A 15,816-nucleotide genomic window follows, 5' to 3' on the forward strand; every position below is an offset into this window, starting at 1 on the left:
CTTGACTTGATGAGCTGGTTGCTCCAGTCCTGGCCCCATCTCTGTCAGGTGTTCCTCATGGTAGAAGAGATTTGATGAAATGTATGGAAGAAGCATTTAACAACACTGTGATACTGTGAGCAAGGCACTTCCAATTCTTCTTCTTCTTTTTTAATGTTATTTACATTTATTTTGTAAGGGAGAGAAACACACACACACAGAACCACAAAAAGTTCTATCCACTGGTTCATTCCTCAAATGCCTGTAATTTTCCTGGCTGGGCCAGGAAAATGGGAAAATGCCAGGAGTCTGGAACTCAGTTGGGTTTTCCCATGAGAGTGATAGGGGCCCAAGCTCTTGAACTATCATCTGCTGTCTCCCAAGGTGTATACTGGCATGAAGCTGGGCCAGAAGCAGAGGTGCCAGGACTCCAAGTGGCACTCTGATGTGAGATGCAGGTCTCCCTAGTGGCAGCCCAACCACTGTGCCAATTGCTAGCTCTTGCTTTCTTGTCAATTCTAGTTCACACCTTCTGATGACAGAGAATGCTTCATCTTGCTAATCTCACTTTGAAAACAAAAAGCTAAACTTAGACTCAGAGATGCTGATGGTTAATAGTATCTGACCAGATTTAATACTTAAAGAAATTGGTTCTCCATTTATTTGATGTTGTAAACTCTGCCCACAAAATAAATTTTATATGCCTGGATAGACAAGAATAATTTTGGGAGGATTGATAAAGAACTGGTGACAGCATTTGCCTAGCAAGGAGAACTTAGTGACTGGAGTCAGTAAAAGAATGGAAACTAACTGTATCTTACCCTTTTGTACCTTTTGAACTTTATACCATTTGTATAAATTACCTATTCAAAAAATAAACAAACATTAATTTAAAAACAAATTTATGTGGACAAAGACATACAGGTGGACCCGGATAAGGGGTTTACTGTAGAGATGGTGATTGAGGGTCTGGGCTGGAATACATGAGCCCTTCCCATCAGCCCTGGCTCTCCCTGGCCCCACCTGGTCCCAGTCGCAGGTACACGGGAGGAGAGGAAGTAAAGGGTGCCATACTTACGTCCTGACTGACCTGTAAAGACACCGTATGGTAGCTGGCGGGCACACCTTCATCCTCATCTTCATCACTGTGCCCGCCCCGCGTGGCATGTTGGCTAGAGGTTCGAGGTCTCCGAAGCATTGAGCCCTCCTTGGATTTCTTCTTGAAGCGGTTCCCTTTGCTGTCATATTTGTGACTCTTGTTACGTTTCTCCTGGGACTTGCATCCTGAGTAGAGCGACTCAGGTCACAATTCCACATTCGCAAATGCCCTACCTTTTCTCCCCCTCGCCCCCGACCTGTATATTTACTTGGTTACTCAATTGCCCCCTATCAGATGACCTACCGCCATTCAGACTGGCTTCCACAAAGATGCGCAGAGTCTTGACACAGAGCTCAAAGTTGTCAGGTGTGATGTGGGCAGCGTCACGTACAATGAAGGACAGTGATTCCACACACTTAAGGAGGGACTTCGTGTCATGTGGCCCCAGATCCAGCCCCACTGTAAGGCTATACTGATTGACCAGAGGTGAAGGGCCTGGCCGGCTGGGTCCTGAGCCTGGCTTGGCATTGTCAATGTCGTCTTTCCCCACCTGCAAACACACAGAGCAGCTGGAGACCCATGCTTGAGCCCTAACTGCCTTCAGGTGCCCTTTCAGAGGACAAGAGCCTTTCCCACAGGTCCAGGAGGGAAGAACTCACCCATCTGCCATACCCTCACTTACCACTAACCAACCACTGTTGACTACATCAGCATCTGTGGCTGATCGGTGTATCTTGCCAGGCCTGCCATGGTCAGTGTAGACCTCTGAGTCAGAAGTGTATCCTCTGTCCAGGCTCACATCATTTTGATGGTAGGACGGGAGCTCACTGTCTGACTGGGCCCCTAAGTCAGGCAGGAAGAAGGGCAGAGTTAGGGTGGAGATGGGACACTGGGAAAAGGGATAATTTAGGCTCTCAGATGAAGGTGCTTGGCTGGCTTTCCCTCTCTCTGGCCTGGCTTAATTTCAGTCCTGTCACCAGACAGCTGAAGCCTGAACAACTTCTCTTCTTTAAAAAATTCCATCTTGAAATCTTTACTTTGTATAGAGTTGATCTTTTGTATATAAAGACAATTAAAAATGAATCTTAATGAACAATGGGATGGGAGAGGGAGTAGGAGGTGGGACAGGAGTAGGGGTGGGAGGGCAGGTATCGGGGGGAGGAAGAACTGCTATATTCCAAAAGCTGTACCTATTAAATTTATATTTATTAAATAAAAGCTTTCTAAAAAATTGTTATTTCTTTACTTGAAAGGGAGGGGGGGAGGGAGGGAGAGAGACAGACAGACAGACACTGTCTCATCCACTCCACAAATGCCCACAATCGTTAGGGCTGGACCAGTCAAAGTCAGGAGTTAGGAACTCAATCCAGTACTCCCATGCTGTGGGGCAGGGACTTAAATACTTGCACCATCAACTGCTTCCTTCCAGGTTACAGCTTTGCAGGAAGCTGGCATCAGAAGCAGAGCCAGGATTGGAACCCAGGCACTGAGATATGGGATGTGGTGTCCCAAGAGATGTCTTTAACACTATGCCAAATGCTTGCCTCACAGCTTCTTTCTTGACCATATAGGGCAGCAGGCTAATTTGGGCTCCTGATGGCATCTCGTAGCAGCTGTCAGGAGAAGGGAGTGTGGACAGTTTCTGGGCAAAGAATCCTCAGGACAGTAGGAAGCCTGGCTTCATAGCCTTCTGCATTGTCTATTTGCCTTCATGCTATTTAATCTGTAGGTACTGGCTAGACAGAACTGGAAACTCTGGAAGCAGATGGCAGAAGCCAAGGGTGTTTAACCTGCCAAATGCAGTAACCTGTGTTTCGTTTCCCTGTCCCAACTTCTCGAGTTATTGTTTATCTGCCAGTTTGAGTCTCCCTGGGAAAGGGCTTACCAGTGTCAGATGCATCAGCTCTGGCTGTGGCCTGCAGAGCAGCTGGAGGCTTCACACCTGAGCCGATGCACTCCAGCAGCGTGAAGAGGGTGGCCCAGTCATCGCCCGAGTGGATATTGGCTGCGTTGGTCTTAAGGAGTTCATGGAGCCCATATGCGACCTGGTGGCTGACTCGGGACAGCACGCTGGGCTTCATCAGTAGCAAAATACGCAGGGAGAGCAATACCTAGGATGGAGGGTAGGGAGAAGGAACTGGGGAGTGGGCGCACAGTTTCCTGTCTGGTCTTCTTTCCTACTGGTCTCCTTAGGCCAGTGAGGATGGTTTGTCTAGGATACAACTTAAAGTCACTCTTGCTGATCTTTTCTTTTTTTCCTCCCCATTCTTAAAAAACTTGAGATAGTTGTAGGTTCAAGTGCAGTTGCAAGAAATAATACAGAGATCCTTCATATGCTTTGTCCAGTTTATCTAAATAGTAACATTATGCAAAACTATAGTCTAATACCACATTATGCAAAACCATAGTCTAATACCACGACCAGGATACTAACATTGATACAATCCACTGACAGATTTCCCTAGTATGTAAACCTGGGTATGTTAACTTCAACATAATTTTGTCGCCTATGGAGATTTGTGTATCCACCAGTCAAGATGCTAAATAGTCCCAGGCACCACAGGCTCCTCCGTGCTACCCTTTTATAACCACACCTATCTCCTCCTTCCTATCCCTAACCCCTAGTGATCTATCCTCACTTCTAACATTTTATCATCTCACAAACCTTATATAAGGGTGGGCACTTGATATGGTGGGAAAGACGCTGGTTAAGATGCCTGTGTTTCACACTGGTGTGCCTGGGTCTGATTCCTGGCTCCTGCTTCCTGCTACCATAGACTTTGGGAGGCAACAGGCAGTAGTTCAAGTTAATTAGGTCCCTGCCACCCATGGGGGAGATCTGCATTGAGTTCCTGGCTTCTGATTCCAGCACTGGTCCAGCCCTGGCTGTTGCAGGCATTTGGGGACTGAATCAATAGATGACAGCTCTTTCTCTCTTCCTCTCAAATTAGAACACACACACACACACACACACACACATACACACACATACAAACATATAAATGGAACTACCCAGTATATAACTTTTTTTTTTTTTTGACAGGCAGAGTTAGACAGTGAGAGAGAGAGACAGAGAGAAAGGTCTTCCTTCTGTTGGTTCACACCTCAAATGGCCGCCACAGCCGGCGCGCTGCGCCGATCTGAAGCCAGGAGCCAGACGCTTCCTCCTGGTCTCCCATGCAGGTGCAGGGCCCAAGCACTTGGGCCATCCTCCACTGCCTTCCCGGGCCACAGCAGAGAGCTGGACTGGAAAAGGAGCAACTGGGACAGAATCCGGCATCCCAACCAGGACTAGAACCTGGGGTACTGGCACCGCAGGTGGAGGATTAGCTTAATGAGCAGCGGCGCCGGCCCAGTATATAACCTTTTGAGATTGTTCTTAAATTTTTATTTACAGAGCCAGTGCTGTGGCGTAGTAGGTTAAGCTTCTGCCTGTGGCACCAGCATCCCATATGGGTGCTAGTTCAAGTCCTGGCTGCTCCACTTCCAATCCAGCTCTCTGCTGATGGCCTGGGAAAGCAGTAGCAGATGGCCCAAGTCCTTGGGCCCCTGCACCACTTGAGAGAATCAGAAGAAGCTCCTGGCTTCAGATTGGCCCAGCTGCGGCTGTTGCAGCCATGTGTGAACCAGAGGATGGAGGACATCATTCTTGGTCTCTCTCTCTAACTCTGCATCTCAAATAAATAAAAAAATCTTAAAACAATTTTTTTTTAAAATTTATTTGAGAGGGGAGAGAGAGAGAGTAGGTGAGCCCAAGTGTACTCCCATCTGCTGGCTTACTTCCTAGATGCCCACAATGGCTGGAGCTGGGCTGGGGAACTCAGTGAAGGCCTCCTACGTGGTGGCAGGAACCCAACTACTTGAGCCATCACCTGCTGCCTCCCAGCATCTGCATTGGCAGGTAATTTGAGTCAGGTTGAGTCAGGAGCTGAGACTAGGAATCAGATCCTCAAATCCTGGTAATCCAGTATGGTATATGGGCGATTTAATTGCCAAGCCAAATATTTGCCCTTGTTGGGTTTTTCTTCTTTCTTATGAGTTGCATTAAAATTATAGATCAATTTGGGAAGAACTGACATCCTTACAATGGTGAGTCTTCTAATCCACATACACTTCTTTATTTTATTTTATTTTTTCTTTTGCCAGCATTTTGTAATTTTCAGTGTACAAATTCTATACATGTTTTGTTAGGTATATGATATTTCACTTTATTTAGATCACCTATTAGTGATCTAAATTTTTTTTTTTGGTTATTTGTTTATTTTGAGAGAGTGCAAACTCCTACCTGCTGGTTCACTCCCCAGATGTCAGCAACATCTGGGGCTGGGCCAGGGTTGAAGCCAGAACTCCATTCAGGTCTCCCACATGGGTGACAGGAACCCAGTTACTTGGGCCATCACCCCTGCCTCCCAGGATCTGCACTAGCAGGAAGCTAGAATCAGGAGCTGAGAATTGAACCCAGGTACCCTGATACAGAACATGGCCATCCCTATTTGAGTCTCAACTGGAAGACTAAATGCCTGCCCTGGTGTTGCATTTTTTAATGCTGGTTTCCATGTGTTCATTGTTAATATGTATATATAATTAATTTTTGTAGTTTGGCCTTATATGCTATGGATTTTCTGAACTCACTTATTCTACACTGGTTGTTTTTCTAATTGAGATAAGAGAGCTCAGGAGGGTCCTAAGAGCTAGGAAACCAGGTATAGGCAGCAACAATCTAGCCCTACAAAGTAGACTCACAGCAGCCTACAGAGGTACAAAATGCTTCCTGTTAGAGTACATCAGCCCTGTACCTGGTCCCTGGGCTCATGGTATGCAGCACTAAAAGCACTCATGCTTCAGGTCATATCAATAACTGACACTGTGGCTTTAGTCCCTTATATACTAGCCTGCTGTCCCAGATGCATTCTGCTTACCTGGCCACTGATCTCTTCTCTTCGGAGCAGCCGAATGGCCAGGCGCAGCAACCCTACTACTGCTCGCTCCACAAGGAAGCAGAAGTCTTGTGCTTGGACACAAAGGTGATACAGATGATCTCGAACAGTCTGCCACACACAGCCCACACGATCCCTGAAGAGAATATTAAGGAATAAAGATAGTCTCAGCAAGGGCAGTGGGAAATAAGTCTCTTAGGCTTTCCATGGCTCATTGGTTTTATATCTTAAGCAGAGAGGTATAATAAGCAAAATCTACCTCTATTGTCTGCAGTTTCATGTGTTGCTTACAAGATGTCTTCCATCCCTTTGGCATAAGCCCAATATAGGGTCTGTGTAAAGAGCGCCCGCGTCTGTCTTCTCCTACCTGTTTTCCAGCACAATCCTTAGCAGCATCTCCAAACAGAACGCAGCATCTTCCTCATCGTATGTCTCTTCATCTGGTGTCACTGAGACCAGAGCCTGGAGGGAACAGCACAGCAGTACAGCAAACATGGAGAAGCCATCACTGGCTCTACCCTAATAGAAACCGAGGCGTGCACCCCTGCTCTGTCACTCCTCCCAGACCCAGCCAGGCCTTCTACCCTTTCCTTTTTTTTTTTTTTTTTTTTTTTTTAATCCCTTACCTTCATGAGCTCTTGTAGTGACTCCAACTGGAGGAACTTGCTTTCTGTGATCATCTTTTCAGGGTCGCATTGCTAGAGGGGGCATAAGAGAGAGGGAGTCTGCAACAAGGACTGAAGGGAAGACAATGTACCCAAGAACCAGAAAGGGCAGAGTCAGCATTGGTCACAAGCCCTGAATGATTCTATTCTTCAGTTCACAGGCCAGCATCTGTCCAGTAGAAGGATTTTAGGATTTCCTCACTAAGGGGGGGCAGGCAGCTACCTTGATACAGTCCAATGCCATTCTCTTTGCCTCTTGGTTCTCAGTGGAGGGGCCCCGCACACTAGACTGCTCCGGACCACTCAGTGTCAGCCAACTCACAAAGCTCAGCACTGTCGACTCTCCTCTGTAAAAAGGGTGCAAGTCCTGTAAGCCCCGAAGTCCTGACTCTCCCCCTTCCCAAGGCCCTTAGCCTCTGGTCTGCCCTTACCGGTTTGATGGTGTCTCTTCTCGTTGTAGAGAAATTTTGCCATTGGGATCCACAAAATCTTCTACCTACAAAAGTGGGTCAAGAATAATTTTTTTTTATGTACCCTTTGCATTTCCTGCCCCAACTTCCCCAAGCAAAGTCCTCTGGATTTTTTCCAGTAGCCCTCTGCCCCCATGCTATTATACCTCCTCCAATCAGTGACTGACGATGGCTTCTATCAGCCTTCCTTAACAGCGATCTCCCAAGATTCATGGTTTTACATTTGAAGCATTTCTATTTTTTATTTTTATTTATTTATTTATTTTTTTGACAGGCAGAGTGGACAGTGAGAGAGAGAGACAGAGAGAAAGGTCTTCCTTTACCATTGGTTCACCCTCCAATGGCCGCCGTGGCCGGCGCACCGCGCTGATCCGATGGCAGGAGCCAGGTACTTCTCCTGGTCTCCCATGGGGTGCAGGGCCCAAGCACTTGGGCCATTCTCCACTGCACTCCCTGGCCACAGCAGAGAGCTGGCCTGGAAGAGGGGCAACCAGGACAGAATCCGGTGCCCCGACCAGGACTAGAACCCGGGGTGCTGGCACTGCAAGGCGGAGGATTAGCCTAGAGAGCTGTGGCGCTGGCCTACATTTGAAGCATTTCTAATGAGTTTCAGCAGGCATCAGGCCCAGTGCTACTATTGACTAGATCTATATACAGGCAGTCTATAACAGCAGGGCTCTTGCCTTGTTATTACTGACTGGTCTTCTACTAAGAATTACCTCCACCATAGCCTTGGGTAGCAGTTGAGCTCGGAAGAGTTGTAGCATGGCCTCCATGATATTCTTCCAGCCCTCTCGCAGGATGTCACCATGACGATGAGCCAAATGGAAAACTGTTTTGGCTGCAATGTGGGCCTTAGGGTTGCTTCCAAATACACTGGGCAAGTTCTCAATAGACTGGAAAGAGATTGAGAAGAGGCTTAGGGCCTAGCTGATGTTTAGAAAGGAAAATCTCTTAGGTCTCTGCCTATAGTTCCCTAAGGGTCCCTCTGTAGGCATTGCTTCAATCCCCCACAATACTGGTGGAAAGGGTTAACCTGGTTAAGGATTTCCCCTGCTCTTGTATCTCCCATCTCATTCTATGAACGGATACTATTCTCAACTCACGTATACAAACAGAAATGGCCTAAGCTTTGGAATAGTTAGTGGGGAGGGGGAGGAAAGATACTAAGGGCATCCAACTCAGCAACTAAGGGTAGATCCCTGGCTAAAAGAGAGGTCTGCATACACAATCCCTGCCTTTGCTCACCTCACTGCTGAGAGCTGTGAATTTGCATAGAGAGATGATGAGATTGTCAAACACGTCGCTGAGGCCATAGTGGGCGGAGATCATGGCGCATTTCCTGTAATGTCACCCCCATCCCAGAAACAGAGTCACTGGAAGGCCAGGCAGTCCTTGCCCCTCCCTGAGGAGGATTGCATGGGGCTCTTCCCAATAAGTCCCAGGAAGAAAATTTTTGACTCTGTTTAAGACTGGGCTTTCCCAAGCTTCAGCCTCCCTCCAAAAACTAAGGAGGTAACCCTCTGAGGAAAGAAAGAGTAGGGGTCACAGGTCTGAACACAACCATGTTAAGTCAAAGAGATGGAAAGAGGTAAACACTAGGGCCAAAGCTGGGCTACCTGAAGCCCGAGATGGCTTTCTGGATGATTGTCTCCTCAAGGCTTTTGTCAAAGACATAAGAGAGAGCAGCAATAGTGGGACCCCAAGTCATGGTGAAGAGATCAAGATCGTAGCTGCCAGGAGGAACACGCAGGAATATTCCCTCAGGAGTGGCACCACGATGAAGAAGAACATTCCAGACATAGTTCTCCCGAACCAAGCCTGTCTGCTCCTCGGGCATCACAATCTCCTCATTCCTGCCAGGTGGAAAGGGAAGAAGCACGTTTACTGCTGTAAGCATGGCTGTTTCCAAACCAGGACAAGGGGTTTTGCCCATACTGATGCTCTCCATCAGTGAGAAAGCATTTGAACTGCAGTTCAGTGGTCTGCTTCCCACCCACTGCTGGGACCAGAGAGAAAGGAAGGAAATGTTCCTCAGCCTCGAAGCACTGTCTCTAAGTGAGGGCTTTTGTAAGAATTCACGTTCTTTCTGGGTGTGAGAGGATGAACAACTCTACATTTTTGGTTTACAATGAAGAACTCAGTGTCCTATCTCTGACCCAAGCCTCACCCTCCAGTGCCCATCTTAAGATTCTCTACCAGAGACTGCATCTTGTGAGCTAAACAGGAAAACCCAGGCAATGGGGCTACAATGCTCCACTGCAGAGAAGCTTGGACCCTGACTTCCAGTACTAGAGTCTCAATATTGTTCCAACTTCTTTAAGGAAGAAAGGAGTTGGCAGAGAGTGTAGTGCCCAGCTAAGTCTCAAGGCTAAATCCAGGGCATGTGAGTAACTCAAGTCTGAATGGTAAAAACTGGGAAAGGAAGCAATGTGCTTCTCCCTAACAGAGGTATCATACTGTTCTCCATATATACTCACTTGATGGCATGGTACATGTCCTCCAGGATGTCCTGCTCAAAGTCCTTGCCTCCATTCACACCTTTTAGGTTTTTGCGAAACTCCTAGAGACAAGTCAGTAAGCTTTTTACCTCTGGTGTCAATGCTGACAGCCCCCAACCCACCACCCCAACAAGGAACTCCTAGGTCTATGGTAATATAGAACAGCAAGTGAAAGAACTCAGCTCTCCATCCCAGTTTCTCTTCTGGAATAGCCATCCCTCCCTCTCCTTTGAACAGAACCCCGTCTGTATGCCTACTGGAAATCCATGTCCTTCCTGCTACCGCTACAGCTGTGCTAGATCTTCTCTGCCTTGACAGGGACCCAAGCTTACCTCCAGAGTCATCGGTGCATTCTGTTTGCGAACATTATGGTTGTGCTGGTCAGTGTTAAGCATGATGACAGCATAGGCCAGGGCAAAGCAGGCATCGCTATTGGCAAATGGGGACCCATTACAATTCTGAAAAAGCAAAGAGCCCCACTGTATCAATGCCCTTCTCTGGCCAGGTAAGCCCTCACTGCCCACTCAATGCTTAGTGCTGGTGCTGACGGAAGATAACACCCAGAGAATAGCCAGTGTCTTTCCAACTCTTTATCAGAAGCTGGTCTCTTCATGGAAAGCTCACTGACATTGCTCTCAGCCTTCTTAAGAGACAATGGCTGGGTTTTTAAAACTAGGGCCATAGAAGCCCTCAAATTGAATTATGATCTGGGTTTAGCCCCTGGCACTCAAACTCACCCTCCAATGCTCTGTGAATGCCTCCAGCAACCTCTGAATGACTGGTGCTTCCCCAGGCAAACGAAAAGCTTCCAGGTAGAGGCGGAGAGCCTCATCCAGTCGCAGTCCTTGAAAGCTGAAGGTGCTATAGGGAAAAGAAGAAGGATGAAGTGTCTGGAGATGTAAAATCTCCATGTTTGCCCTCCTAAACTTCTCTTACTGGAAGAGAGGAAGCTGAGGGCTCTTGCAAAGGGGCAGTATCTCCTGGTCATCCCTCATACAACTTCTAACCTTACTCTTTGTCACATTACAAACTCTTGCCTAAAAAAAACCTCTCCTTGTGGAACCCAGTTCATCCCTTTGCAGTGCTGTCCTAAAACTATCTTGGTAGAAGCCCTTTCATGTCCCTGAGATATAAATAGTGCTTAGAGGAAGTGTGACCTGGGTCACCAGTAGGAACTGACTGAGGCTGCTTTGAGGGAGGGAAGTTTTGTTTCCCTAGACTGATCACCCAATATGTTCTGTATTTCTTACAGCTTGCTCACCTCACAAAGCTCTCCAACAGGTCGATGTTTTTGCGGTCACTCACAAACTCTCCAATCATTTTCTTGTCCAACCGAGGGTTCTCTCGGAGCCACTGGGCTACCTCTGTGTTGTCCATAGGGATGGTGAGAAGGCCTTTCTCCTGCAGAAACTGGATTCCCTTCTTTGGCTTCTGGTTAAACTGCTCTGTGCCAGTGATTAACAGCTGGAGGAAAAAACTAGAGGTATCACAGCTACTCTGCACCCTAAATCATATAAGGCCACACTGTATTCCACTAGAGCCCACAGCTGGTCACCTAACAGGATCCTAGGACGTGTTCTTAGTGACTCCACAAGCAAGTCTGAATCAGACCAGCCCTAGCTTTTCCCCAGCTGCATATATAATTGAAATTGGCTGAGGCACTCCTTGTCACTCCTTTTCTGAGTGCTCAAGATTCAGGTGGCAGGGCTGGCACTGTGGCATAGTGGATAAAGCTGCCGTCTGCAGTGCTGGCATCCCATATGGGCAATGGTTCAGGTCCCGGATGCTCGCTCTCTGCTGTGGCCTGGGAAAGCAGTAGAAGATGGCCCAAGTCCTTGGGCCCCTGCACCCCCATGGGAGACCCAGAGGAAGTTCTTGGCTCCTGGCTTCAGGTTGGCACAGCTCCAGCGTTGTAGCCAATTAGGGAGTAAACCAGCATATAGAAGATCTCTTTCTCTCTCTCGTTCTCTCTGCCTCTCCTTCTCTCTCCATGTAATGCTTTCAAATAAATAAATAAATAATTTTTTTTTTTAAAAAGATTCAGGTGGCAGCCTCCTCTCTTTCAACTTGAGGATCAGGAGAAAAGTAGAAGACAGAGACTAGAGAATTCTCTCTAGCTTTATAATCCTTGCTGGCATCTGTTGACAGCCGGAATTCTGTTTATGGACTGCCTGGGTTCCCCTTCCTTTTGAGTTGTGTAGCTTTAAAACCCCTGAGTCTCAAGGGCACAATGGATGAACTGGGACGATAATTTTCTATGTGTCTGGTCATAGCCCTGCAATCAAGGGCACACATAAACTAGTCATTTAGGAATGGCAGTAAGAGGAAGAAAGAAAGAAAGGGTTAAATAGGTTTTCTTTCTGTTAAGAAAACCAAAAGCACAAACAGTTATTTGAACTTTACTAAAGCACCAGAATAAATGTCAATTCCCTTTTATTGCCAATCATCACTCCAGAGCTGGAGATGACCAGTAACCTTCAGTGACCCACATGACACCAACTCCCAGGGCTTCTGTCACTCTTCACCAGTCACACTTGACTCTCAGCTGATACAGCATTTGCCCAGGGGCACACAATAGGGAATGTCTAGAGGACTATGGAATTGCTGAAGCCCAACAGGCTCAAAGACTAGCCTTAGGAAGCCATAGAGGAACTGCTAGACTCTCCCTCCTCCTCCTCCTCGTCTAGGACAGAAATCCTGCAGGGGACCAGACAAAGAGGGGCAGAGGCTAAGCCCTGGGGAATATATGTATGTACCTTCTTTTTGTTTTTAATTTCAATTAGTTCCCGTGGATCTGGCAGGAGAGAGGAAAATCGAGGTGGCTTCCGGGTAAACTTTTTGTCAGCTAAGAATGGGAGGAAGAGAGAGAGAAAAGCCCGTTAGATCTCTTTCAGCAGATAATCACTTTTGGAAGGTTACTGAAACAGGAGGAGCCTCGGAAACTGGCTCGTCCTCATTAGTTTTCCACTTCTGTGGAGGTCCTATATCCAAATATTTGGGGGCTCCAAATATTTAATTCTTCACTCTGGGTTTGAAGGCATAGTGAGCCACAGAGTCTCACTTACGCACTGCTTCAGGCATCTCTGTTTCCCTCCCTCCACTCTGCACCAGGGCCTTCAGTCAAGGGTCATGGACACCCAATACCCACCCCCAGAGTCACCAGCTTCCTGCAGATCACCACATCCTGGCTTTCCAAGTTCAGTTGACAGCCGCCCTCCACTTGGCAGATGCAGGCCTGGGACATCTGGGGCCAGGCCTATAGCCTTCCCATCACTGGTTGCTCTCTCAGCTAGCAAGAGAGAAGAAGACCCATGAAGATTATGGGATAGGAAGCCATGCAGAGCAGCAGGAGAAATCGAGCCCCAAACCAAGAAAGCCTGCATGTTCCCACATAGCATGTCAGCCCCAACTAGTGGTCACAGTCTTAGATCAGCCAAGCATTAGATTCTACAGTTTAACAAAAGAATTACTGAGCCACTTTCCCTGGTCTTCTACACCCTCAATCTCAAGGGGCAGATAGAAAAAATTAATTAGAATGGAGGCAGATATTGGGGGTGGGGGAAAGCACAGTGTGGAGCTTTTAGGGACAGAAGTTCTATATCCTTGAATTTGTGTTCTCTTTTCTCCCCTTAGTCTATTAAAAAATCAAAATGGAGAGAAAGAGAAAAGGAGAAGTCCATGAGTCCAGCTAACCTGCCTGACAGGCCTGTGATGCAAACCACCAAACCCTGGAAACACAGAATTGGAAGCACACCAGAGGAAGTGATATAAAGAGAAAGGGGAAAGGACTCAATGATTAGGGAAGAGATAAGCATAGAACCCTGAGATCCTCCATGAAAGAAATGACTCTCACTATTGCTAGCTTCTCGGATGACATCCACTGCCTCATGGCTGGCTCTGGCTGGTTCTTTCTTCTCCTGCTGGGTGAGGCTATTGAGGACTTTGGCCTGGCAGTGGGCCTCAGTGCTGTCGATCACTGTCAATAGGGCATCAAGAGACAGCAGGTGTGTTGTATATAGCTGACCAGATACAGGGAAGGCATTCTGGAAAGTAAACATATCCATTAGATACAATATTAGAATATTTTACACTTTGATCATTTCCCCAAAATCCGAAACCTCTGATAGCTTCTAACATTGCTCTTAGAAAATGCCTTTCTTCTTCCTATTTCCTAGTTCTTAAGCATTTCCCTCCCTGTATGGAATATCCTCACTGCCGCCAAAGAGATCTCCTTAAGACAGCCTTCTTGGGCCGGTGCTGTGGTATAGTAGGTTAAGCCTCTGCCTGAGGCACTGCATCCCATATGGGTGCCGGTTCGTGTCCCAGCTACTCCTCTTCCAATCCAGCTCTCTGCTGGTAGCCGAAGTAAGCAGCAGAAAATGGCCCAAGTGCTCGGGCCCCTTCACCCACATGGGAGACCTGGAAGAAGCTCCTGGCTCCTAGTTTAAGATCAGCCCAGCTCTACCACTGCAGCCATCTGAACCAGAGAATAGAAGACTTTTCTCTCTGTCTCTTCATCTTTCTGTCTATATCTCTGCTTCTCAAAAAAATAAATAAAACTTTTTTTTAAAAAAGCCTTCTTTCTAAAGGCCTGCAGCAGTGTTCAGCACCTTGGACAGCAGCTTGGTGAGGTCTTCGAAGAGGTTTGAACAGTAGTAGTCACAATCATAGTTGATGTAAAGCTCGGTGACAAAGCTAGGGATACGCCACAGCTGCACAATGGCCTCCAGTGCCATCTCCTTCATCTCATAAGGCATCTTGGGGTTCTCCACAGTGATGATCTCCATGAGCTTTTTAATGTACATCTGGCAATAATCCAGTAATTGCCGTTTGGGTGGGGAAAGGATCCAAGACAAGAAGAAAGAAAATTGAACCAGAACAACACTAAACAGTAAGCAGAAGCACAGCCAGGAGGCATGCATTAAGACACACCTAAAAGTGTTCCATCCCAGAAATACATCCTCCTCTTTGGCATCCATGTTGGGGCATATGGTATGGCTCTCCACCTCATGCCTGATATCAAACAAGTTGCCTATCACCTTTTTTTTGTGCTGTGTGAGCCTGTCCTGGTCCTATTTTAGAGTACCTTTTTGCAATTTAATGTCAATGCTGACTTGATTTGCCTGCTTGCATTGCAAAGAAGCTGCTGGACAAAAGAGCTATTCCCACTCTTGATGAAGTCCTCATATTTGAGTTTCCCTTCTTTATAGACCGCCAGTATGCTCTGGGCTTCTCTGAACTTTTCTACTACAGGCCAATCAATGGAAGCTAAAAGCACACTCCTACAGGAGGCTCCTAAGTCCCACCCCTACAGCACAACAAAGCTGGTCCCATGGAAGATGCCTTTTTTTCCTTTTTATTTCAAGGTTAACTCACCTCCAGTTGGAACTTAAGGTGCTCTCGCATACTCTCAAACAGTAGGAAGCATACTCGCAGGGAAGCAGCATAAAGGTTCAGTCGCTCTACACTGAGCAGCTGGAAATGATAGTATAGGCCATGAGGTTTATGAAGCTTATTATGACTCAACCAAGAGAGAGGCAGGAGAGCAAACAGGGTGAAGTTGCCACTGAGGTCCTGTTGTCCAACGAAATTCTCTGTGTTGCCATTTTTATATTTCTCTCTGGCTGCCAGAGTCCTTGGGGAACTACTAGAACCCTTTTACTGTGACTATCAGCCAACTAGCAGTAGGGGCTGTTCTGGGTCCTATAGCCTTTATACAATTGGCTAAACCTCCCTATGCTCCCCCGGCCCTTGAGAGACCCTGAAAATCAGCCAAGGGCTCTGAGCCCCTTGAGTAATCTGGTCTTACCTGGAATAAGTGGCGGCACATCTCATCCTTGATGAGGCCCAAGAGGCTCTGGCACTGAGCTACAGGAGCTGACTCGAGTGCCACTGTCAGCAAATGCAGTCCCATATGGATCATAACCTCTGAGTTATGGCGGTCATGTGGATTGGTGAGGGAGATAAGGAAGCGGAAGAGCTCGCGAATGCAGGGAAGACCATAAGGAACTAAGGCTGTGCCTGGGGAAGGCAAAGAGGAGAGTGAGACTGCTAAGAAAACAACTAGGTGCCTTGCATGACACAGGGTGATTTCAGGCAAGTGATTCTCTAATGATCCCCCCCACCCCGGGGGAGCTGAGAACACTGTTATCATTTATTCAAGGA

The 15,816-nt window shown here is 47.2% G+C and overlaps 1 protein-coding gene and 1 long non-coding RNA gene across 14 annotated transcripts in view; one reads left to right on the forward strand and one right to left on the reverse strand.

Annotated features, from left to right (window-relative positions):
- LOC138845315 (uncharacterized) overlaps positions 1–15,816 on the forward strand; it is a 59,111-nt gene that overhangs the window by 3,393 nt on the left and 39,902 nt on the right. The gene's annotated exons all lie outside the window — the stretch shown is intronic.
- Positions 1–15,816, reverse strand: part of GBF1 (golgi brefeldin A resistant guanine nucleotide exchange factor 1) — a 152,920-nt gene that overhangs the window by 3,143 nt on the left and 133,961 nt on the right. For 8 of the 12 annotated variants that reach the window (XM_008270405.4, XM_008270404.4, XM_008270402.4 and 5 more), the window contains 22 exons: positions 15,461–15,672; positions 15,028–15,126; positions 14,262–14,456; positions 13,505–13,694; positions 12,800–12,940; positions 12,408–12,496; positions 10,913–11,115; positions 10,389–10,512; positions 9,984–10,109; positions 9,631–9,713; positions 8,770–9,006; positions 8,399–8,492; positions 7,870–8,046; positions 7,112–7,176; positions 6,904–7,027; positions 6,642–6,713; positions 6,383–6,477; positions 5,998–6,151; positions 2,964–3,189; positions 1,761–1,921; positions 1,382–1,628; positions 1,058–1,263 (listed from right to left, as the gene is read on the reverse strand). In XM_008270405.4, coding sequence (XP_008268627.2) covers positions 1,058–1,263; positions 1,382–1,628; positions 1,761–1,921; positions 2,964–3,189; positions 5,998–6,151; positions 6,383–6,477; positions 6,642–6,713; positions 6,904–7,027; positions 7,112–7,176; positions 7,870–8,046; positions 8,399–8,492; positions 8,770–9,006; positions 9,631–9,713; positions 9,984–10,109; positions 10,389–10,512; positions 10,913–11,115; positions 12,408–12,496; positions 12,800–12,940; positions 13,505–13,694; positions 14,262–14,456; positions 15,028–15,126; positions 15,461–15,672 — 3,320 coding nt within the window. The remainder of the gene's footprint in view (positions 1–1,057; positions 1,264–1,381; positions 1,629–1,760; positions 1,922–2,963; positions 3,190–5,997; positions 6,152–6,382; positions 6,478–6,641; positions 6,714–6,903; positions 7,028–7,111; positions 7,177–7,869; positions 8,047–8,398; positions 8,493–8,769; positions 9,007–9,630; positions 9,714–9,983; positions 10,110–10,388; positions 10,513–10,912; positions 11,116–12,407; positions 12,497–12,799; positions 12,941–13,504; positions 13,695–14,261; positions 14,457–15,027; positions 15,127–15,460; positions 15,673–15,816) is intronic. The other 4 variants (XM_008270406.4, XM_070057313.1, XM_008270403.4 and 1 more) reach the window with 1 other exon arrangement.

The sequence above is a fragment of the Oryctolagus cuniculus genome, chromosome 15 (assembly GCF_964237555.1).
Source record: "Oryctolagus cuniculus chromosome 15, mOryCun1.1, whole genome shotgun sequence".
NCBI classification, from domain to species: Eukaryota; Metazoa; Chordata; class Mammalia; order Lagomorpha; family Leporidae; genus Oryctolagus; species Oryctolagus cuniculus.